At 50.2% G+C, this 23675-nt stretch overlaps 2 protein-coding genes across 6 annotated transcripts in view; one reads left to right on the top strand and one right to left on the bottom strand.

Annotated features, from left to right (window-relative positions):
- Positions 1-3538: 3538 nt before the first annotated feature.
- LOC105485192 (rhomboid like 3) overlaps positions 3539-23675 on the bottom strand; it is a 61643-nt gene continuing 41506 nt past the window's right edge. For all 5 annotated transcript variants that reach the window (XM_011747408.3, XM_011747409.3, XM_011747412.3 and 2 more), the window contains 2 exons: positions 12302-12362; positions 3539-7245 (listed from right to left, as the gene is read on the bottom strand). In XM_011747408.3, the coding sequence (XP_011745710.1) occupies positions 6974-7245; positions 12302-12362 (333 nt within the window). In that variant the 3' untranslated portion in view covers positions 3539-6973. The remainder of the gene's footprint in view (positions 7246-12301; positions 12363-23675) is intronic.
- Positions 15942-16417, top strand: LOC139359363 (small ribosomal subunit protein eS17-like). The gene has a single exon (XM_071081959.1). The coding sequence runs from the start codon at positions 15958-15960 to the stop codon at positions 16309-16311; it is 354 nt and encodes a 117-aa protein (XP_070938060.1). The 5' UTR covers positions 15942-15957; the 3' UTR covers positions 16312-16417.

Raw genomic sequence — 23675 nt, 5'->3', positions numbered from 1 at the left:
AAGGCAGGAGGACTGCATGAGCCTAGGAGTTCGAGACCAGCCTGGCAACAGAGTGAAACCCCATCTCTACAAAAAATAAAATTAGCAGGACCTGGTGGTATGTGCCTATAGTCCCAGCTACTCAGGTGGCTGAGGCTAGAAGATTGCTTGATCCCAGGAGCTCAAAGTAAGTGAGCTATGACTGTACCACTGCACTCCAACCTGGGCAACAGAGTAAAACCCTGTCTCAAATATAAAGAAATAGGCCAGGCATGGTGGCTCACGCCTGTAATCCCAGCACTTTGGGAGGCCGAGGCGAGCAGATTACCTGTCGGGAGTTCCAGACCAGCCAGGCCAACATGAAGAAACCCCATCTCTACTAAAAATACAAAATTAGCCAGGTGTGGTGGCGCATGCCTGCAATCCCAGCTACTTAGGAGGCTGAGGCAGGAGAATCGCTTGAACCTGGGAGTTGGAGGTTGCGGTGAGCCAAGATCATGTCATTGCACTCCAGCCTGGGCAACAAGAGCAAAAATACATATATATGGAAGCAGTAATGAATCGACAGCTGGGGTTTTTCTTGTAAACTACTATGAGGGCTGATAAAGTGAAGGTCCTATTACACGAACTCTGAGTGAATGTCCCGAGGTTCATTCCTGTTACCGGATGGCCCTAGGCCTAATGCAATGAGATGTATCTTTAAACAAAGACCCTGAGGCCTGCACATGCTTAGTGCCCTTACAGTCCTGTGCACATACTGAGGGCTGACAGCATGAACTTTGGTACCAGCAATCTTGGGTGTGAAGCCAGCTTGTGCCACATACTACCAGCAAGTAACTAAATTTCTCTAACCTTTTCCCTTGTGTATAAATAGGGGGATATTTATACCTAGTTCACATAAAGTAGCTGTGGAAATGCCTACCTCAGTGCCTAGCACATAGTAGGTACACAGTAAATTGTCTTCATTTTCTTTTTTTTTGAGATGGAGTTTCACTCTTGTTGCCCAGGCTGGAGTGCAATGGCACGAACTCGGCTCACCGCAACCTCGGCCTCCCAGGTTCAAGCGATTCTCCTGCTTCAGCCTCCCAAGTAGCTGGAATTACAGGCATGCTCCACCACGCCCGGCTAATTTTATATTTCTAGCAGAGACTGGATTTCTCCATGTTGGTCAGGCTAGTCTCGAACACCCAACCTCAGGTGATCCGCCTGCCTCAACCTCCCAAAGTGCTGGGATTATAGGCATGAGCGACTGCACCTGTCTTTTTTTTTTTTTTTTTTTTTGAGATGGAGTTTCGCTCTTGTTGCCCAGGCTGGAGTGCAATGGTGCAATCTCGACTCACTGCAACCTCTGCCTCCTGGGTTCAAGTTATTCTCCTGCCTCAGCCTCCCGAGTAGCTAGGACTACAGGCATGCACCACCATGCTTGGCTAATTTTGTATTTTTAGTATAGGTGGGGTTTTGCCATGTTGGCCAGGCTGGTCTCAAACTCCTGACCTCAGGTGATCCACCTGCCTTGGCCCTCCAAAGTGCTGGGATTACAGGTGTGAGCCACTGTGCCTGGCCCTTCATTTCTTTTTTTTTTTTTTTTTTTTTTTTTGAGACGGAGTCTCGCTCTGTGCCCCAGGCTGGAGTGCAGTGGCACAATTTCGGCTCACTGAAAGCTCCGCCTCCCAGGTTCACGCCATTCTCCTGCCTCAGCCTCCTGAGTAGCTGGGACTACAGGCGCCCGCCACCGCGCCCGGCTAATTTTTTTGTATTTTTAGTAGAGACGGGGTTTCACCGTGTTAGGCAGGATGGTCTCGATCTCCTGACCTTGTGATCCGCCCGCCTCGGCCTCCCAAAGTGCTGGGATTACAGGCGTGAGCCACCGCGCCCGGCCGGCCCTTCATTTCTTAATTACCTTATTATTGGGAAGTGCCTTATTAATGTATTGAAGAATGAGAATCTAGTATTAATAGAAGGGAAGAACCAGGAAAGTAAAAAAAGGAAAGGTGGCAAAGGCAGAGAATTCAACAGCTTCTGGCTCTCCGAGGAGCTTGCCTTTATTATTATTATTTATTTATTGAGACAGGGTCCACTATGTCACCCAGACTGGAGTGCTGTGGCAGGATCTCGGCTTACTGCAACCTCTGCCTCCCAGGCTCAAGCAATTCTGCCTCAGCCTCCCGAGTAGCTGGGACTACAGGTGCGCATCACTACCACCCAGCTAATTTTTGTATTTTTAGTAGAGACAGGGTTTCACCATGTTGGCCAGGCTGGTCTGGAACTCCTCACCTCGTGATCTGCCTGCCTCAGCCTCCCAAAGTGTTGGGATTACAGGCATGAGCCACTGCGTCTGGCAGTTTTTTTATATTATTAGTAGAGATGTGGTTTTGTCATGTTAGTCAGGCTGGTCTCGAACTTTTGGCTTCAAGTGATCTGCCTGCCTCGACCTCCCAAACTGCTGGGATTACAGGCATGAACTACCGTGCCTGGTGGGAGCTTGCCTTTAAATGGCTCAGGTACTTGTGCCTGAAGTTGACCTATAAGAGCATTGATGCTCAGAGAGGGTCCTGATTTCTCCTTCTAGGGAAGTTGGATCTCCACACTCTAAACAGAAGTGGGTTCTTTGGCCTTTAGCCTTAACGGCACTCTAATGTTTGTTCTTGGATAGATTCTGCAGTATTTAGATTTTCTTTTCTTTCTCTTTTTTTTTTCTTTTTTTTGAGACGGAGTCTAGTTCCGTCGCCCAGGCTGGAGTTTAGTGGCATGATCTCAGCTCACTGCAACCTCTGCCTCCAGGGTTCAAGCGATTCTCCTGCCTCAGTCTCCCGAGTAGCTGGGATTACAGGTCCCCGCCACAACATCCAGTTAATTTTTGCATTTTTGGTAGAGACGGGGTTTCACTGTGTTGGCCAGGCTGGTCTTGAACTCATGACTTTCTGATCCGCCCACCTCAGCCTCCCAAAGTGCTGGGATTACAGGCATGAGCCACTGCGCCCAGCTGGTTTTTTTTTTGTTTTTTGTTTTTTTTTGAGACGGAGTCTCACTCTGTCACCAGGCTGGAGTGCAGTGGTGCGATCTTGGCTCACTGCAACCTCCGCCTCCCTGGTTCAAGCGATTCTCCTGCCTCAGCCTCCTGAGTAGCTGGGATTACAGGCACGCGCCACCATGCCCAGCTAATTTTTTGTATTTTTTGTAGAGATGGGGTTTCATCATGTTGGCCAGGCTGGTCTTGAACTCCTGACCTCAGGTGATCCACATGCGTCAGCCTCCCAAAGTGCTGGGATTACAGGCGTGAGCCACCATGTCCGTCCTACATACACATTTTTATGGGAAGAGAAATCACAGCTTTCATCAACCACTCAAAAGAGTTCAGTGATTTGAGAAAAGTAAGAAGCACAGAGCTACAGACTGGTGCTAAGCACTGATGCCCCGATCTGTATGTTATAGAAATCCTAGATCCACCACCACTGCTGTTCACCCTCTCCCACCCATCCTGGTGGGTTTCATCTGGTCATCCCAGATGAAACAGGCCCTAATGCCAGCCCTTCAGGTCACTTCCTGAATAACCAATGGCTTGGAAAAAAAAAATCTTTAATGGAATCTGTGCTCAAATAATATGTTACAACAAAAATATACAGAATGTACACAATACAAAAATACTTAGAAACAAACATTGCAGTTTGTGTTTTGTTTTTTCCACTTACTCAAGTCCTCGGAGGGGCAGTTCACTGTTGGGCACTGTTTTTAAGGCAGAGGAGAACCGTGCTTTCCAGCCAGCACGGGAAGCAATATGAATGATGCCAGGAAGGGCTTTCACGGCACCCAGGGAATCTGCATCACGTATTTGCAAATTAAATTGGACGCTGGGGGAAGATCCCGGCTTGGTGAGCAATGGCTCTTCTAATCCTCTGGGCAAGAATGGTGCTCATGGAAATCGAGAGTCCTATTAGCTGGCAAAACAGCCTCATTAGGGAGCTTTTCCTAATTAAAAAACGAATGATGAATGGTGTCATTAAAGTGAAATTTCTCATTTGAAGGTCTGCTTTCCCTTCCCCAGTTTCTGTGATTCCTCTCCCGTTTAATGAAGGCCAGTGAGTCTATGGCTGCTGTTTGGGGATACCCCAGATTTCAGTTTCCGTATCCTGTGGATAAAAGGCCAATCTACCTCCACTGGCCTGAAGATTTATACACCCTCTCTGGGCCAGCAGCCACCTCGGACAAGGAAGGAGGCAGGGAGGACACGGCCAGCCTTGGCCATGGCGAAGTGCTGCCGAGAGGGTGGTGGGACCTGCTGAGGAGAAAGTCAGATGCCACAAAGGGAATCCTTCTGACCAGACAGCTGCCTCCTGACCTGGGGAGAGGCCTGGGTCAGGTGAAGTGACCCTGTGACCCCACCCTGTGGCCCTGCTTGGAAGTCATGGTTGGGAGAGGTGGTGGAGGTGGGTGTGCTGACAGGGAACGGCTGGGGCTGGTGGTCTAAGGTGTAGACGAGGGTCCTTGGCAGCAGAGGACACACTTAACATAGTGGGAGACACGATTCTGCCTCCACTGTCCTTCTCAGTAACAAGCTTCCCTTGGAGTCCCCGAGGGAGCTGAGTGCTTCTATGAGGGATTTCTAGAGTCTTCTAGTTCAATGCCTTCTCACCCCTGAGAGAGGAAGCCTCCTCTCCAGGTCATACCAGACAGAGGTGGCACTCTGCTCATTCCACCCACACCACAGAAGCCCCAGGGGCCAGGACAGGGATCTGGATGGGATTCTCCATCCCTCCAGGAAAGGACCTCATCGCTCAGCTTAGTGTGGCTGCAGCCCAGGCAGAGGCAGCAATGTCCTGGCTCCTTCTGCATCCTCCCCGTCTTCCCTGAGCCCAGCTCCACAGCCTCAGAGCCTCCTCCTCTGATGCGCTGACTCTTCCATCTACATCTTTCTATCACTAGGGCAGAGAACGGCGGGCAGGGCACACACAAGACGCCCCAGGCTGACACAACACCGCCAAAGACGTGGGCCCACAGTGGCACAGGCTGCAGCCCTCAGCACAGCACTGATACGGGGGAGCAGGACCTACGTAGCTACATATAAGGCCAGGGCAATCTATTTAGCATTGGGCCAAGATGGGGTAGGGCTGGACCTCGCCTGCCAGTGAGTGAGCGAGCCCATTTACATGTAGTTACCGGGATGGGAAGCCACTGTGGCCCAAGACCCCAAATGCCTGGCTTGACTGACCCTGGAGCCCGCTACACTCAAGGGCCAGGATGGGCATGAGGCTGGAGAAAGACCATTCCCACACTCCTGCCTGTGTTTCTGGACACGCCCAGCCCCCTGCCTCCTCCCAGGCCTGGCATTCTTTGTTCTTTTGGGCTGTCAGTGGTTGCGAATTCCAAGAGCACGATAAAGGCAGTGTCATCTTTTGTCAAAGGTCAACCTCATACCCTCCATTTGGGGCCTGCACCAGCTCCTATTAGGAGGGTCATTCCCTCCATCTTGTTTTCTCACCTGTGAAATGGGGTGGGGTGGATTTGATAACCACCATATTCTCTCCCGCATCCAAGCCTCCGAGGTTACCAGCTGCCCTCCCTCTGAGGCTCATCCATGCACCCAAAAATTCTCCTGAGGTAAAGTTTTCCAACTAAATTGGAATTCCTCTTCCTGTAGCCTCCTGTCCCCCTAATTCAAATGGACACATGGTCTCAACATTCCCACCCCAGCCTCTCTTGCATCCCCAAAACTCTTTCTCTCCTAAGGGAGACAGGATGGAACATTTTTGGATATGAGGGCCATCTCAGAGGAAAACAAGAGCTGAACCTGGCAAACCTCAGCATCCAGGGATCCCTGGAGGGCCTGAGCTCTCCCTCCAGCAGGGCCATTCTGCCACCAGTCAGTGATGCTCAGGAGCAGGTGTGGAAGGGACAGGAGATGGGAAGGAAGGTGGTAGGCTTTGTCAAAGCAAGGACACTCAGCAATCACAGCACACCATGGTCTCCCACCTCTCACGGACACTCACATGGGCCCCCTGCATCCGCCGTGCCTTCTCTGCAGGCGCTGACTTGCCTCAATTACCTTTCCCATCACACACACACACACACACACACACACCACACACATACGCACACATACACACATGCAAGAATGTATCAAAACACTGTCTCCATAACCAGAGAGGCACAAAGTAGTGTCAGGGCAGCAAAAGGAAAGAAAACGACCCTAAAAGACGGCTGGACATGGAGGCTGGGGCACTGGTATGAGATGCCAACATCCTGGAAGAAAGGGAGGGAGAAGTCTGAAGTTGGTCCTGGGTCTGTCTTCTCCAGGGTGGAACTTGGAATGAAGTTTATTCCCCCTACTTGGGTCCCTCTCACTGGGTACCCCCAGCGCAAAAGGGGGCCTAGAGCCTACAGCGTCCCTGGCTCTACCCAACCCAGGCACAACAGATCATGCCCCAGTGCCCACCAACCAGCCCAAGAAGGCACCCTGGTTTCAGCCAGGTCACAGCTGACATGTCCAGTAGGCCCTCTTTTTACTGGAGCTCCAGACCCAGCAGGTGTCGAGGAGACACCACATGGCCTGCAATTATCTCTGAGCTAGAGAGGGGCCATGCCTAGCTGCAACAACCCTCAGGCCTTCCCATGTCTCTTAGGGTCTCTGAGGGTAGAGGATGAGGAAGAAGCTGCTGCTCAATCCACAGCAGCGAGGGGGCACCCCTGGCCCCATGGAACAAGCCCAGCCCAGGTGAGGGAGGGCCACTCACACAGCCCACCCCAGACCTTCACCCTGGCCCGATGTCATCAGAGCAGCCTAGAAAAATGACAGCAGCCACATTAACTCCTCCGCCAGGTGCCTTTCAGAAAAGGGTCTCCACTGTCTGTCCAAATCTAAACACAAACATTACAGCAGCCCGGAGTCTTCTGTCCTCGCCTGCCTGGCCTAGCTGAGCTGGTGATGAGAAAAAACCTCACAGGCGCTCCCTGTGGGTGCTGCTTTTCCCTCCCCTCCCCCACCTCGGGCCTCCAGCCCTCAGGGAGGAGGCGGCAGCTTCAAGTCCAGCAGGGTGTAGGCAAAGATGTTCCAGAAGACGGCAAACAGCACGAAGACGGTGTACATGGCCACAAAAATCCACCACAGCGACTGGTCCTGGAGCCTCTGCTCGTAGTTCCTCAGGACCACCACGCCCAGGGTGATGCCCACGGCCACGCCACCCAAGTGCGCCACGAAGCTTGGGTGAGGGCACGGGGGATAGGCCGACGGGTGGAAGCGGAGCCACACAGCCCGCCCAAACTCCATGCTCACTGCAAGGGGAGGAAGCAGAGAGACGCCACAGGAGGGCCCTGAGCAGGGGCTGAGGGCCTTCACTTCATCACCCACCCATGCATTCATTCCCTATTAGGCCAAGCACCATTCTCTGCACTGGGGACACAGTAGTGAAGGAGGCAGGCAAATCTCTGTTCTCCCAGAGCTTATAGGGTCTAGCGATAAACCAGTAAGCAATTACATACATAAGATAATTTCAAGAAGAGAGACACCTATGGGGGGAAACAGGTGATGTAAAAGCAATGCCTGGTTTTAGGAGGGAAATTCTTTAGCTTGGGGAGTCATGCAAGACCTCTCTAAAGAGGTGACATTTGGCCGGGCGCGGTGGCTCACACCTGTAATCCCAGCACTTTGGGAGACCGAGGCAGGTGGATCACCTGAGGTCAGGAGTTCAAGACCAGCCTGGCCAACATGGTGAAACTCCGTCTCTACTAAAAATACAAAAATTAGCTGGGCGTGGTGGTGGGCTCCCGTAACCCCAGCTACTCGGGAGGCTGAGGCAGAACTGCTTGAACCCAGGAGGTGGAGGTTGCAGTGAGCTGAGATTGCACCACTACACTCCAGCCTGGGCGACAGAGCAAGACTCTTGTCTCAAAAAACAAATGAGAAAAGAAAACCCAGACCCCAACAAATTGATGAATTGATCCCTTAACAGATTCTTTTTGTTGTTCTTGTTGACACAGGTCTCACTCTAGGCTGGAGTACAGTGGCACCATCACAGCTCACTGCAGCCTCAACCTCCTGGGCGCAGGTGATCCTCCCATCTCAGCCTCCCAAGTAGCTGGGACTACAGGTACCCACCACCACATCTGGGTAATTTAAAAAAACCCTTTTTTTTGGCCGGGCGCAGTGGCTCACGCCTGTAATCCCAGCACTTTGGGAGGCCGAGTCGAGCGGATCACGAGGTCAGGAGATCGAGACCATCCTGGCTAACACGGTGAAACCCCGTCTCTACTAAAAATACAAAAACTAGCCGGGCGTGTGGTGGGCACCTGTAATCCCAGCTGCTCGGGAGGCTGAGGCGGGAGAATGGCATGAATTCAGGAGGCGGAGCTTGCAGTGAGCTGAGATCGCGCCACTGCACTCCAGCCTGGGCGACAGAGCGAGACTCCGTCTCAAAAAACAAAAACAAAAACAAAAACAAAAAAAACCTTTTCTTTGTAGAGATGATGTCTTACTATGTTGCCCAGGCCTGAACTCCTGGGCTCAAGTGAGTCTCCTGCCTCAGCCTCCCACAGTGCCAGGATTACAGGCATGAGCCACCACACCCAGACCCTTAACAGATTCTAAGATGCCTTCATCCTGATCTCCAATCCACGCTTCTCGTGTGAACTTTCTGGGTCAGCCAGTCAAGTGGGGATGAGCCTCTTGAAAGGACAGGTGCTAGGAAACTGCCATCCCATTATCCACTACCAAAGAACATTGAGGGTAGGTATTCTTATTCCCATTTTACAGATGAGAAAACCAAGGCAAATTTGACATTGAAATAAAGCCCTTTGAGGGGAATTTTGTACCTGTTTAGCTACCAGTTAATCAGCCAGGGCACTTCTCTCCACCCTAACCACTGCAGGAGTACCAGAATCTCCAGGGACCTTCATTTCCCTTGGGGTTGCCCAGCCTTCTGGGCTGAGCCCTGCAACTCCAAGGATGGCCGATAGATGGCAGAAAAGGCGCATCCAGGGATGGACCCTCGGCCCTCCCCTCCCCCACTCCTGTCCTGGGACAGCCTTCCAGCCTTGGCTCCCCAGGTCCAGGGTTTGATAAAGGAGGTTTGAAAGATGATGGTCTCCAACTCCGAAATAGCATTTTAGTTTTTATGATGCTTACAGTTGGATTTTTTTTTTTAAAAAAAACAAGACATGCTTCTCTTTCCTTCCTCAAAAACAAACTCAGAGCCCAAGCTGACTCAGAAGCTATCCCACACCCACTGCCACCCCACTGCACCCTATGCCCTGACTCAAGGAGTCCTCAGGTTTTAAGGCTGGAAGGTCCTTCCTGGGATGAGAGATCCTCCAGCCCCATCCAGGAAACTGAGATCCAGAGAGACCAACAGAGGCTCAGGGGCAGACCCGATTTCCTGAAAGCCATGGGGTAAGAAGCAAGGAAGGTGGACATGAATTGAAGTGGAGCCCTCCCAGGCCTGACCCTCCGTCCCAGGTTTGCTTGGACTCAGTCTCCCTCTTACCTACACAGCAAGTGGCTGACCCAGAGAAAGCCCAGGTGCTTACTGTTTAGCTTGGCTAACATGTGAGGCATTTGAAATGGCACAGGCTGGCCTTGAATTCTGGCTCTATCATTTCTTAGCTGGGTGATCTTGGCCAAGGAACCTAACTCTCTGATCCTGGAGTTTCTACCTATAAATTAAGCTAATAATAATGCCCTTTTTAGGCGGGTTTGGGGGACTGGATGAGAAAATGCGTTCACTCCCTCTTCTACCCTCATTGCTTTGCTTTTTTTTTTTTTTTTTTTTTTTGAGACAAAGTCTCGGTCTGTCGCCAAGGCTGGAGTACAGTGGTACGATCTCGGTTCACTGCAACCTCCGCCTCCCAGGTTCAAGGGATTCTCCTGCCTCAGCCTCCTGAGCAGCTGGGATTACAGGCGCACGCCACCACACCCAGCTAATTTTTGTATTTTTAGTAGAGACAGGGTTTCATCATGTTGGTCAGGCTGGTCTCGAACTCCTGACCTCAGGTGATCTACTCGCTTCGGCCTCCCAAAGTGCTGGGATTACAAGTGTGAGCCACTGTGCCCGGCCTTTTCTTTTCTTTTTTTTTTTTTTTTAAGGCAGGGTCTCACTCTGTCACACAGGCTGAAGTGCAGTGGCATGATCATAGCTCACTGCTACCTCAAGCTCCTGGGCTAGGACTATAGGCACAAGCCACCATGCCTGGCTAATTTTTAATTTTTTTTTTTTTTGTAGAGACAGGTCTTGCTCTGTTGCCCAGGCTGGTCTTAAACTCCTAGGCTCAAGAGATTTTCCTGCCTCAGTCTAAGTAGCTAGGACTACAGGTGCAAGCCACCATGCCAGGCTAATTTTTTTGTATTGTTTTTGTAGAGACAGGGTCTTGCTATATTGCCAAGGCTGGTCTTGAACTCCTGGGCTCAAGCGATCCTCCCACCTTGACCTCCCAAAGTGCTGGGATTTCAGGTGTCAGCCACACTGCCCAGCCCCTTCTTCCATTGCTTCTGTTCAGACTCATTTCTTTCGATCTCAGAAAGAGTCCTTTGGCTTCTGGTCTTATCCCCCTTGTCCCCACAATCTGTTCTCCACACTGCAGCCTGACTGGTTTTCTTTTTTTTTTTTTTTTTTTTTGAGACAGAGTCTCGCTTAGTCACCCAGGCTGGAGTGCAGTGGCGCGATCTCGGCTCACTGCAAGCTCCGCCTCCCGGGTTCACGCCATTCTCCTGCCTCAGCCTCCCGAGTAGCTGGGACTACAGGCGCCCGCCGCCTCGCCCGGCTAATTTTTTGCATTTTTAGTAGAGACGGGGTTTCACAGTGTTAGCCAGGATGGTCTCGATCTCCTGACCTTGTGATCCGCCTGCCTCGGCCTCCCAAAGTGCTGGGATTACAGGCGTGAGCCACCGCGCCCGGCCCTGACTGGTTTTCTAAAACTCTGATTATCCATCAATAACTCTCTTGTTGAAAGCCCTCCAGTGGGATCCCAGGGAATGCAAGGTGAAGTACATTTTCTTTTCTTAGCATTTAAAGCCCTTAATGGTCTGACTCCTACTATTTCACTAACTTTATCGCTGATCAAAATCACACACAGTCCCAAAACTAATTCTTTGGTTTTGCTAACCAACTCGCTGGCCATGACCCTTCGCCCATCTATGTGTTAGTTCAGGCTGCAGCTTTGCCTGAAATGTCCTCTTGCACCGTGTTTACTGGGTGGACACCTGCTTGCCGCTAACACTCAGGATGACTTCTGCAGGTAGAACTGAGCTCTCCCAACTAGGGCCCTGAAGATATCTTGCTCCTAGGGGGTTCTTGGACTAGTCACAGTTTGTGAACCTGCTAAAACTGCAGCTTTTGATATACGTGTGTATGCACATGAGTGCACATATATGTATTTTTCTGGTGACAGGGCCTAGGGCTTTCAACAAGGGATCTCAAAGGATCAGTTTCATGACCAAAATGTTAGGAAGTTATTTGTCTTGATCTGGGTGCTGGTCCTTAAGCACTTTTCTGTTTGCATATTATATGTCAATAAAAAGATGATAAAATAGGCTGGGGCCAGGTGTGGTGGCTCACGCCTATAATCCCAGCACTTTGGGAGGCCAAGGCAGGCAGATCACCTGAGGTCAGGAGTTTGAGACCAGCCTGGCCAACATGGTGAAACCCCTTTTTTACAAAAAATACAAAAAAGTAGCTGGGCATAGTGGCACATGCCTGCAATCCCAGCTACTTGGGGGGCTGAGACAAGAGAATCGCTTGAACCTGGGAGGTGGAGGTTGCAGTGAGCTGAGATCATGTCACTGCACTCTAGCCTGGGTGACAGAGGGAGGCTGTGTCTCCAAAAAAAAAAAAGGCCGGGCATGGTGACTCACACTTGTAATCCCAGCAACCTGAAAGGCCAAGGCGGGAGGATTGCTTGAGCCCAAGAGTTCAACACCAGCCTGGGCAACATGGCAAGACCCCCATCTCTGCAAAAATTTTCACACATGTGTAGTCCCAGCTATTTGGGAGGCTGAAGAGGGAGGATCATTGGAGCCCAGGCAGGAGTCTAATGCTGCGGTGAGATATGACTGTGCCGCTGCACTACTGCCTGGATGACAGACGGAGACATCCTGTCTCAAAGAAAAGACGAAAATATAATTTTTTAAAATAGGTAAATAAATAAAAGATGAATGGTTACGAAGCAGCACAGCAGGACAGACAGCTCTCACAATAGCCCTACTCTTTCACACATCATTGACATGTCCCACTTTTTTTTTTCTTGACCACAAGCCCCTGAAGGGCAGGGACTGTGCCATCTTTGAACCCCAGGGCCTGGAGCCAGGCTTTCGTCCCCCAGCTGTCCCATCAGTACTTACTACAGATAAGGGCCACAGCCATCCGCAGCAGCTTGAACTGGCACTTCATTCCTGACCAGTTCTAGGGAAAAAGGAGAGAGTTCAGTCAGTTCCAGATTAGACCACTCTTCTGCCAGTGTGTCTTGCTTAAGAAAACCTGACATTAAAATAAGGATCTCCATGAAGTACTGAAAGAGAGAGAGGGCTGTGGCTTAGTAGCAGAACACACCACATGGCTTTGAGATTTAGGCAACAGCAAGTTTACTCCTGTCATAAAAGCTCTTGAGCTGGACTAACAGAGGAAGGGACTCCAGATCTAGGAAGAGGAGAGGCCCTGTCTCCTCAACATGGACAGAGAACATCTCAGAGCTGCATTCATTGCTGGGCTCCATGGTTGCAAAAGATGCAGGACAGCCAACCAAGCAAAGTCAAAGCAGAAACACCAGGATGATAAAAGAGCTCAACATCCTGCAGATGAGGAATGAATGGGGAAGCCAGGATCTTTTAGCTCAAACAAGAGGAGACTCAGGGGTCAAATTCATTGTTGTCAAATATCGAATGAGTCAACACAAGGAAAGGGCACATTCGATTCAGTGTAACCTGCAAGCAGAAGATACAATGGATGAAAACTTCAGAGAGAGACTTTTTAGCTCAGAGTAAGTTTCCATTTCTAGTAAGCAGAGCTCTCCAGAGATAGAATGGTCCATCTTGCAGGGGTCATGAGTTTCCCACCATCGGGGATTTCATGTCACTCGGAAAGGATGCTCCAGAGGCGAATCAGGTGCTGGAGAGGGGGTGGCCTAGGTGGCCTTCAAACAACTCCCTCTCTCCCCTGAGAATCTCGGAAAACTCGGAACCTCCAAGGCAGATAAACAGTACAATTATTCACTTTACAAAAGGACTTTTCACTTTACAAAAGACTTTACCACAGGGTTCCTTTGAGAGGCACTCCTGCAGTGCATTCAAAGCACTATTCCATTTATACAGAGGTGCACGTGCACAGAAATAAGCCCGGAATCTTCCTGGAACACATAAGCCCCAGGGAAGGAGGGCACAACCAGGGGACTTTGGCTCCCTCCCACCACCCAATCTGCCTTTGCTGCCTGGCCCAGGCCCAGCTCGGGGACATGTCTGGCACTTCTGTGAGGTTGCAGGAACATCCGTGTAACTTTACAGAGGCCCTGAACACTGGCACGGACAACAACATCTATGAAAGCTTCAGTCAAGCAAGCAGGACACACAGCAGATGCCAAAGAGGGGGAAATCCTCACAGCCTTCAGTTCTCGCTCACCTCCTCCCTTCTCCCCATCCTTCCTCACTGACCAGCAACCCCTTCTTCACAGAAAGTGAAGTGTGGGCCACCCGCGGTCCCGCTTTAGGTGGAAAGCCTATCTTCGCTTGCCGACATGTTCTGTGCTAGGAAGCAGATGGCAGGATATCGTTGTCATCTGCTGGTGTCTGCCCACAGAGGAGCCTTGCCAGGAGACAAGGAACAAAACAGGAGTCGGTGCCCTCCCCTGGATCTAGCGACCCAATCTGAGCTGGCTCAGTTAGTGGATGGTGGGCACCGCAGCCTCCCTCCAAGCTGAAACCCTAGGATGGGAGGAAACTTGGGACTCATCTAATGGGACATCTCTTCCCAAAGGCGGACACCCACTGCCAAGCAGCCAACAAGATGGCCCTCCAGCCCACGTGAGGGGGTGCTCCCTGCCTCCTTGGGAGCCCTGGGAAGGGCTCTCACCCCTAACAGTTCTGCCTGCTATTGTTTGCCAGGCTTTCCTTCCCTATAAGGTCCCCTCCATGGGTTTCAATTCTCCCTTAAAAGTGATACCCGGCTGGGCGCGGTGGCTCATGCCTGTAATCCCAGCACTTTGGGAGGCCGAGGCAGGTGGATCACTTGAGCCAGACTCCGTCTCAAAAAAATAATAATAATAATAATAAGTGATACCCATGTACATAGCAGCATTATTCACCATAGGCAAGACGTGGAAGCCACCCCAGTGTCCGTGGATGGATGGATGGATAAATGAAATATACATACATATGTCTATATATTTGGTTTCTTTCCACCTCCTCCCTTCCCCCACTCTTCCTCACTGACCAGCAACCCCTTCTTCACAGAGGGTGAGGTGAGCCACCTGCCTTCCCTTTTTACGTAGAAAGTCTAATCTTCACTTGTTGACATGTTCCAAGCTAAGAAGCAGATGGCAGGATAACGTTGTCACCTGCTGATATATACATACAATGGAATACAATTCAGCCTTAAAAAGGCGGTGGCTCACTCTCAGCACTTTGAGAGGCCGAGACGGGCAGATTACGAGGTCAGGAGATCGAGACCATCCTGGCTAACACGGTGAAACCCCTTCTCTACTAAAAATACAAAAAATTAGCTGGGCGTGGTGGTGGACGCATGTAGTCCCAGCTACTTAGGAGTCTGAGACAGGAGAATGGCGTGAACCCAGGAGGCAGAGCTTGCAGTGAGCCAAGATCGCACCACTGCACTCCAGCCTGGGGTGACAGAGCTAGACTCCATCTCAAAAAAAAAAAGGGGCGGGGGGAGGGAATTCTGACCCATGTTACAGCACGAATAAACCTGGAGGACCTTATGCTAAGTGAAATAAGGCAGTCACAGAAAGCTAAATACTGTATGATTCCACTTAAGTATAGAGTAATTAAATTCATGGAGACAGAAAGTAGAATGGTGGTTTCCAGGGGCTGGAGGGAGGAGGGGGTGGGGAGTCATTGTTTAGTGGGTACAGAGTTTCAGTTTTGCAAGATGAAGAGTTCTGGAGACAGATGGCGATGATTGTACAACAATGTGAATGTATGAATGTACTTAATGCCATTGAACTGTACATTTAAAATGTAACTGTAAGGCCGGGCGCGGTGGCTCAAGCCTGTAATCCCAGCACTTTGGGAGGCCGAGACGGGCGGATCACGAGGTCAGGAGATCGAGACCATCCTGGCTAACACGGTGAAACCCCGTCTCTACTAAAAAATACAAAAAACTAGCCGGGCGAGGTGGCGGGCGCCTGTAGTCCCAGCTACTCGGGAGGCTGAGGCAGGAGAATGGCGTGAACCTGGGAGGCGGAGCTTGCAGTGAGCTGAGATCCAGCCACTGCACTCCAGCCTGGGTGGCAGAGCGAGACTCCGTCTCAAAAAAAAAAAAAAAAAAATGTAACTGTATACTTTAAGATGGTACATTTTATGGTATGTACATTTATCACAATTAAAAGCAAAAGTACAGAAGACTTTTTCTTTTTAAGAGACAGGGCTTCACTCTGTCAACCAGGCTGGAATGCAGCAATGCAACCATAGCTCACTGCAGCCTCAAACTCCTGGGCTCAAGTAATCCTCCCACCCCAGCTTCCCAGGTAGCCAGGATTATGGGCATGTGCCACCATATCTAGCTAAATTTTTTATTTTTTGTAGATATGGAACTTCACTATGTTGTCAGGTTGGTCTCGAACTCCTGGCCTCAAGTGGTCCTCCAGCCTCGGTCTCCCAAAGTGCTGGGATTATAGGCCAGGTGCTCACGCCTGTAATCCCAGCACTTTGGGAGGCCAAGGCAGGAGGACTGCTTGAGCCTGAGAGTTTGAGACCAGCATGGGCAACATGGCGAAACCCTGCCTCTATAAAAAATTAGCTGGGTGCTCTTTTACCAAGGACCCGCCAACATGGGCCGCGTTCGCACCAAAACTGTGACGAAGGCGGCCCGGGTCATCATAGAGAAGTACTACACGCGCCTGGGCAACGACTTCCACACGAACAAGCGCGTGTGCGAGGAGATCGCCATTATCCCCAGCAAGAAGCTCCGCAACAAGATAGCAGGCTATGTCACGCATCTGATGAAGCGGATTCAGAGAGGCCCTGTAAGAGGTATCTCCATCAAACTGCAGGAGGAGGAGAGAGAAAGGAGAGACAATTACGTTCCTGAGGTCTCAGCCCTGGATCAGGAGATAACTGAAGTAGATCCTGACACTAAGGAAATGCTGAAGCTTTTGGACTTCGGCAGTCTGTCCAACCTGTAGGTCACTCAGCCTACAGTTGGGATGAATTTCAAAACGCCTCGGGGACCTGTTTGAATTTTTTCTGCAGTGCTATATTATTTTCAATAAATCTGGGACAACAACAACAACAAAAATTAGCTGGGCATGGTGGTGTGCACCTGTAGTGCCAGCTACTCAGGAGGCTGAGGTGGGATGATTGCTTGAGCCCAGGAGGTGGAGGATGCAGTGAGCTGAAATTGCACCAGCGCACTCCAGCCTGGGCAACAGAGTGAGACCCTTTCTCAAAAACAACAGGTCAGGTGTGGTGGCTCAGGCCTGTAATCCCAGCACTTTGGCAAGCTGAGGGAGGCAAATCACTTGAGGTCAGGAGCTCAAGACCAGCCTGGCAAACATAGTGAAACTAAACTCTACTAAACATACAAAAAAATTACCTGGGTGTGGTGGTACATGCCTGTAACCCCAGCTATTCTGGAGGCACAAGAATTGCTTGAACCTGGGAGGTGGAGGCTGCAGTGAGCTGAGACTGCGCCACTGCACTCCAGCCTGGGTGAAGGGTGAGATTCTGTCTCAAAACAACAACAAAACACAAAGCGCTGGGATTACAGGCATGAGCCATTGTGCTCAGCCCCCTCTGAGTAAATATCTTATTATTTTTCTTTTTTTTTTTTTTTTCTTTTGAGACAGGGTCTCACTCTATTGCCCAGGCTGGAGTGAAGTGGCATGATCACAGCTCACTGCAGCCTTGACCTTCCAGGCTTAAGTGATCCTCCCACTTCAGCCTCCCAACTAGCTGGGACCATAGGCACACTCTACCACACCCGGCTAATTTTTAAATTTTTTTTTGTAGAGATGGGGTCTCCCTATGTTGCCCAGGCTGGTCCAGAACTCCTGGGCTCAAACAATTCACCTGCCTCAGCCTCCCAAAGTGCTAGGATTGTAGGTGTGAGCCACTGAGCCTGGCCTGAGTGAATATCTTATCTGAAGACAGTGTCTTTTTCACTGTGTCCTGAGTGATAATATCAGGCAAAGTAAATTAGAACATGTGGATGGCTCTCTCCTTTATCTGAGGTCTCCTGCCTCCATGCCCCTCCTGGGCCCTATCTGGGATAGATGTTAAACGCACCATCCTTATTCTTGGCCTGGTTGGTCATTGGTGGGGTGGCTCAGAATTCCTTTTTCTCTATTGTTTTCATTTGTGAATAACAACAGCACCTTACCTCAGTTACCCACCTCATCGGGTGGTTGTGAGAATGAAATAAATTAATATATGTAAAGTACTAAGACCACTGCCTGGCACACAGTAGGCATCATCTAAATGTGTGGCAGTATCTTGACCTGAGACAAAGACGGGGAGTTTGCCCTGAAGAGCGGCTTGAAAAATTCTGAATCTGAATGACTCGTTTTGCCACAGCACCTCCCAGGCACGCTTTATGGGTTTACAACACGTGCCTGGCCCCTGAAAGCCCTGGAGCTTGCCAAACTGATCCAGTCCATCCCTCTGCCGCACACTTTAGGGAAGAAGAAACTGAGGATTCAGGCGGGCTGGTTCAAGGTCACAGTGAGTGAATGGCGAGCTGACTGGGCTCCTGGTCCAGGGCTCTGTCCACCTACACTTCAGAGGTCACATTCCATGTGCCTGTGCCGTCTGTCCCAGCTGCCCACAAACGGAGCGAAGGAACGCCAGTAAATATGATCTGCCCCCCAGCAGCCGAGGGGTTAAACTAGAGAGTCCCTGCTTCCAACCAGCTGCCTTACTTTCCCAATCCAATATTCCCGCCAATAAAATCAGCACTGAAACAACAGGAGAGAAGAAAAAAAATCTCACACGCAGCCAGCACTGCTGCTGCTATAAATGCCGAAAAGCCCGCAGATCCTTGGGGAATACAAACCTTTTGCAGGCCCTTTAATTTCATTCTCTCCCAGAGCCTCAAAGAGTGAGACAGTAACTCACCCACAGCGAACAAGTTGGTAAGCAGTCCCCTCAGCATCTTGCTCACCCAACCAGTTAAGAGTGCAGAGGCTGAAAGCCAGGCCGGGAGCTTCCATTCCAACACAGCTTTCTACATCTATCCCTGGTAGAAACGGTTTCTTGTGAAATGACTTCAAGAAAACCCAACACAGGCCGGGCGCGGTGGCTCAAGCCTGTAATCCCAGCACTTTGGGAGGCCGAGACGGGCGGATCACGAGGTCAGGAGATCAAGACCATCCTGGCTAACACGGTGAAACCCCGTCTCTACTAAAAAATACAAAAAACTAGCCGGGCGAGGTGGCGGGCGCCTGTAGTCCCAGCTACTCGGGAGGCTGAGGCAGGAGAATGGCGTGAACCCGGGAGGCGGAGCTTGCAGTGAGCTGAGATCTGGCCACGGCACTCCAGCCTGGGCGACAGAGCGAGACTTCGTCTCAAAAAAAAAAAAAAAAAAGAAAACCCAACACAGGGAATGTGAGAGCATGACACAGATAAATTAGGGAGTGATTCTTTGTCCTATAAAAGGATTTTTCCTTAATAAAGTAAACCCTTTTTTTTTTCGGAGATGGAGCCTTACTCTGTCACCCAGGCTGGAGCGCAGTGGTGCAATTTCGGCTCACTACAAGCTCTGCCTCCCAGGTTCACGCCATTCTCCTGCCTCAGCCTCCTGAGTAGCTGGGACCACAGGTGCCCACCACCAAGCCCAGCTAATTTTTTGTATTTTCTTTTTTTCTTTTAGACGGAGTCTCACTCTGTCGCCCAGGCTGGAGTGCAGTGGCGCAATCTTGGCTCACTGCAACCTCCGCCACCCAAGTTCAAGCGATTCTTCTGCCTCAGCCTCTCCAGTAGCTGGGACTACAGGCACTCACCACCATGCCCAGCTAATTTTTGTATTTTTAGTTGAGATGGGGTTTCACCATATCGGCCAGGCTGGTCTCAAACTCCTGACCTTGTGATCTGCCTGCCTCAGCCTCCCAAAGTGCTACAGGCGTGAGCCACTGCACCCAAACAATTTTTTTGTATTTTGTAGTAGATATGGGGTTTCACCATATTAGCCAGGATGGTCTCGAACTCCTGACCTCGTGATCTGCCCGCCTTGGCCTCCCAAAGTGCTGGGATTATAAGCATGAGCCACTGTGCTGGGCCAATAAAGTAAAGCTTATAACAAATCTTTAGTGTGTTTTAGGCAACCATCTTCACTTGTGCTTTGACAATATGGTTCAGTTTGTGAAAATTCAGATCTCACATATTTTGGGAAAACATCAATCATACAGAGCAAAGTGTAAGTAAATATCTTGTAGATTAAAAAATGGAATTCTGGCCAGCAGGAGGCAATTAATAAAGTATTCAATTAGGTATGTCTGTATCTTTCTAGTGTTTAAAATAAGAAGTCTTGGTGGGGCATGGTGGCTCACGCTTGTAATCCCAGCATTGTGGGAGGCAGAGGCAGGTGGATCGCTTGAGTTCAGGAGTTTACGATCAGCCTGGGCAACATGGTGAAACTGTCTCTACAAAAAAATTAAAAAAAAAAATTAGCTAGGCATGGTGGCACGAACCCGTGGTCCCAGGTACTTGGGGGGCTGAGGCAGGAGGATCGCTTGAACCCAGGAGGTGGTGGTTGCAGTAAGCTGAGATCGTGCCACTGTACTCCAGCCTGGGCGACAGAGCGAAATCCTGTCTCAAAAAAAAGAAAGAAAGAAAGAAAGAAGTCTTGATTATAGGGCTTTTCACATTCCAGATCTTTTGTTGAAATATTTTGTCCATTTTCTCGTCTCCCAAACAATCGTTTTGTGAAGATGGGATTACGGATGAGACAACTGAGGCTCCAAGAAGTTGAGTAATAGACTCATAGCTATTAAGATGGTGACACTGGTACTCAAATGTGGATGTTCTCTCAAATCTATGCTTTTTCTTTTAGTTCTGATGAGGCACTTTACTGTGTATAACACACACACACACTTCAAACCTTCCTTTTGAAGCTGAAAACAATAGTATATCTATTAGGTAGAACCACATGAAATTGCCACTATTCAAATGCTGACGGCCCATAGAAAGGGCAATTTTTTTTTTTTTTTTTTTTTTTGAGACAGGGTCTCCCTCTGTTGCACAGGCTGGAGTGCAATGGTGTGATCTCGGCTCACTGCAACCTCTGCCTCCTGGGTTCAAGTGATTCTACTGCCTCAGCCTCCTGAGTAGCAGGGATTACAGGCGTGCACCACCATGCCCAGCTAATTTTGGTGTTTTTAGTAGAGACGGGGTTTCACCATGTTGGTCAGGCTGGTCTCGAACTCCTGACCTTGTGATCCATCCACCTTGGCCTCCCAAAGTGCTGGGATTACAGGCTTGTGCCACCGCACCCGGCCAGAAGGGGCAATTTCATACGGGTCGACCCAACGCATCTCTGAACTGCTTGGCACTGAACTAGTTAGAGTAAAGGTAGCCTCTTGACCAAGAGAAATCAACCTTGTTAATGAGACAATGAGTTTTCTTTCATCGTCAATAAACACCACATAACTTTCTTTCTTTCTTTCGAGACAGGGTTTCACTCTGTTCCCCTGGCTGGAATGCAGAGACGCAATCTCAGCTCATGGCCCTCTGCCTCTCTGGCTCAGGTGATCTCAGCCAGCCTCCAGAGTAGCTGGAACCACAGGTGCATGACACCACACCAGGATGATTTTTTGTAGTTTTGGTAGAGATGGGTAGAGATGTTGCCTAGGTTGGTCTTGAACTCCTGGGCTCAAGCGATCTGCCTGTGTTGACCTCCCAAAGTGCTGGGATTACAGGTGTGAGCCAGCGCGCCCAGCCCATACAACTTCCTAGAGAAGGGCTCCCCATGTGTCATGCTTTGGGGACTGCACAGCTCCCAGTTGGCTAGGGAAAGCCATTTGCTTCTGGAAGGCATTGGGCTCAGATAGGGCTGCCGGTCTCCACAGCCGCAGGCCATGGGCTACTTGCCAGACAGAAGCGTCAACTGGAACAAAACTGCTCTCACACCTCTCTCGACCCCCATGCCCTACTCCATGGTCCATGGGTGGTCTGACTTCACCATGGGAACTTCTGGGCCATCAGGGCTGTTTCCCATGAGGTGGGGAAGAGGGTGGGAACAGGGCATCGTTATGAACTCCAGCCTGTGTCTTCCTCCCTGTGTTCTCTTTCAGTTGAGCTTGTTCATCACCCCTACACACATACAAGTCTTGGGCGGAATGGGAGGGAGGAGGTTAGCATTTCCTTCCCCTACTGAAAGGAATTGGGGCAGGGGGAGGGGGGAGTGGAGGAGGCAGAATTCAGAGGAAAAGCTGTGTCTGGGGAAAGATGTGGCACTGATACAGAATGACCCATTTAAAAGGGCCATGGGAGGCAGCCCATACGCTCGGGTTTTCAACAAACTGAGCTGTGTGCATGTGCAAACACACCTGCACACACACACTGAGAGGCTCACCGTTCCACGTTTCCCAACACCCGCAGCCTCTCTCTGAGCACTCACCTGAAGGTGCCAAAATTCAGGCCAGTAGCAAGTGTAGGCAGGTACTCAGTGTCTCTCTCTCCCCCTCTCTTCCTTTCTTTTCCCCTCCCTCTTGTGCTCTCTCTTCTCTTGCTCAATGTACAATGGGCATTTTGATGAGAACAAAAGGGACAGGGTTGGGAGCAGGGTGGGTGACAGTGAGATTGATAAGGAAGAAAAACATGGGATAATTCAGGAACTCCAAGCCCTGTGCACTGCGATCACTGAGCATTCAAACATCTGCCACGTGGGCGAAGACACTGATGGAGGAGTGGGTGAGAACAGGAGGACCCCAAAGAAAAGCTATGCCTTTTCTGGACATTGTTCCTTCCTTCCTTCATTCACTAAAATGTAGCGGGCACCATCTACCATGCTCCCAGCTGTAAGCCAGGTACTGGGGAAACAGACAACTAAGACCTGGAGGCTCCCAGGCCAGCAGAGGGGTTGGGCAGGGTTAGCCACTGACTCCTCCATCAGCCTTCAGATTTCAGACTGCTTCCAAAAAAAGGATTTTGACATCCTCTAAGACTATCAGATCCCAATTTTTGGCCTTCAAGGCTTTGTCTAGTCTGAGCCCATTCTGGCCTCTTCTGTCAGGAGAAGGAAATTAATTTTACATTTATATAGGTGGTTATTTGAACTTTATCTCATTTACTGTATATCATTCCATTTATTTTCTTTCTCTTTTTTTAAATTGAGACAGGGTCTCACTCTGTTGCCCAGGCTGGTGTGCAGTGGTGCAATCTCTGCTCACTGTAACCTCCACTTCCTAGGCTCAACCGATTCTCCAGCCACAGCCTCTGGAGTAGCTGGAACTATAGGCATGCACCATCGCGCCTGGCTAATTTTTGTATTTTTCATAGAGATGGAGTTTCACCATGTTGCCTGGGCTGGTCTTAAACTCCTGAGCTCAATGCAATCTGCCCACCTCAGCCTCTCAAACTGCTGGGATTACAGTCCTGAGCCACTGTGCCCAGCTCCCATTCCATTTCACAGATGTAGAAAGTGAGGTGCAAAGTCGTTAAGTAATTTGCCCAGAGTGTAGCAGGGATTTAGACCTAGGCTGACTGGCTCCACAGCCCATGTCCTTCACTATCACACTGTACTACCTTCCAGGAAAAGGCAGAGGATGAGAAATGGAGTGCTGCCCTCCTCCCATGACAGGCTGGGATAGGGGAACAACTCTTTTTTTTTTTTGAGACGGAGTCTCGCTCTGCCGCCCAGGCTGGAGTGCAGTGGCCGGATCTCAGCTCACTGCAAGCTCCGCCTCCCGGGTTTACGCCATTCTCCTGCCTCAGCCTCCCGAGTAGTTGGGACTACAGGCGCCCGCCACCGCGCCCGGCTAGTTTTTTGTATTTTTTAGTAGAGACGGGGTTTCACCGTGTTAGCCAGGATGGTCTCGATCTCCTGACCTCGTGATCCGCCCGTCTCGGCCTCCCAAAGTGCTGGGATTACAGGCTTGAGCCACCGCGCCCGGCCTTTTTTTTTTTTTTTTTTGAGATGGAGTCTCGCTCTGTCACCAGGCTGGAGTGCGTTGGCGCGATCTCGGCTCACTGCAACCTTTGCCTCCCAGGTTCAAACAATTCTCTTGCCTGGGCCTCCCAAGTAACTGGGACTACAGGAGCATGCCACCACGCCAAGCTAATTTTTGTATTTTTTTAGTAGAGACGGGGTTTCACCATGTTGGCCAGGATGGTCTCCATCTCTTGACCTTGTGATCCGCCTGCCTCGGCCGTCCAAAATGCTGGGATTATAGGCGTCAGCCACCACACCTGGCCAGGAAACAACTCTTGAATGGTTGTCAGGAGATATGGGTTCAAGCCCTCATTTTGCCACAAACTTAACTGTGACTTTGGACAAGTCACTTAACCTTTTGAATTTTGATGAGATAATCTCTAAGGCCCTTTTAACAATCTA

Source organism: Macaca nemestrina, chromosome 17 (genome assembly GCF_043159975.1).
Source record: "Macaca nemestrina isolate mMacNem1 chromosome 17, mMacNem.hap1, whole genome shotgun sequence".
NCBI lineage: Eukaryota > Metazoa > Chordata > Mammalia > Primates > Cercopithecidae > Macaca > Macaca nemestrina.
Note: the sequence above shows the minus strand (reverse complement) of the source record. Positions and strands in the feature narration are given on the sequence as shown.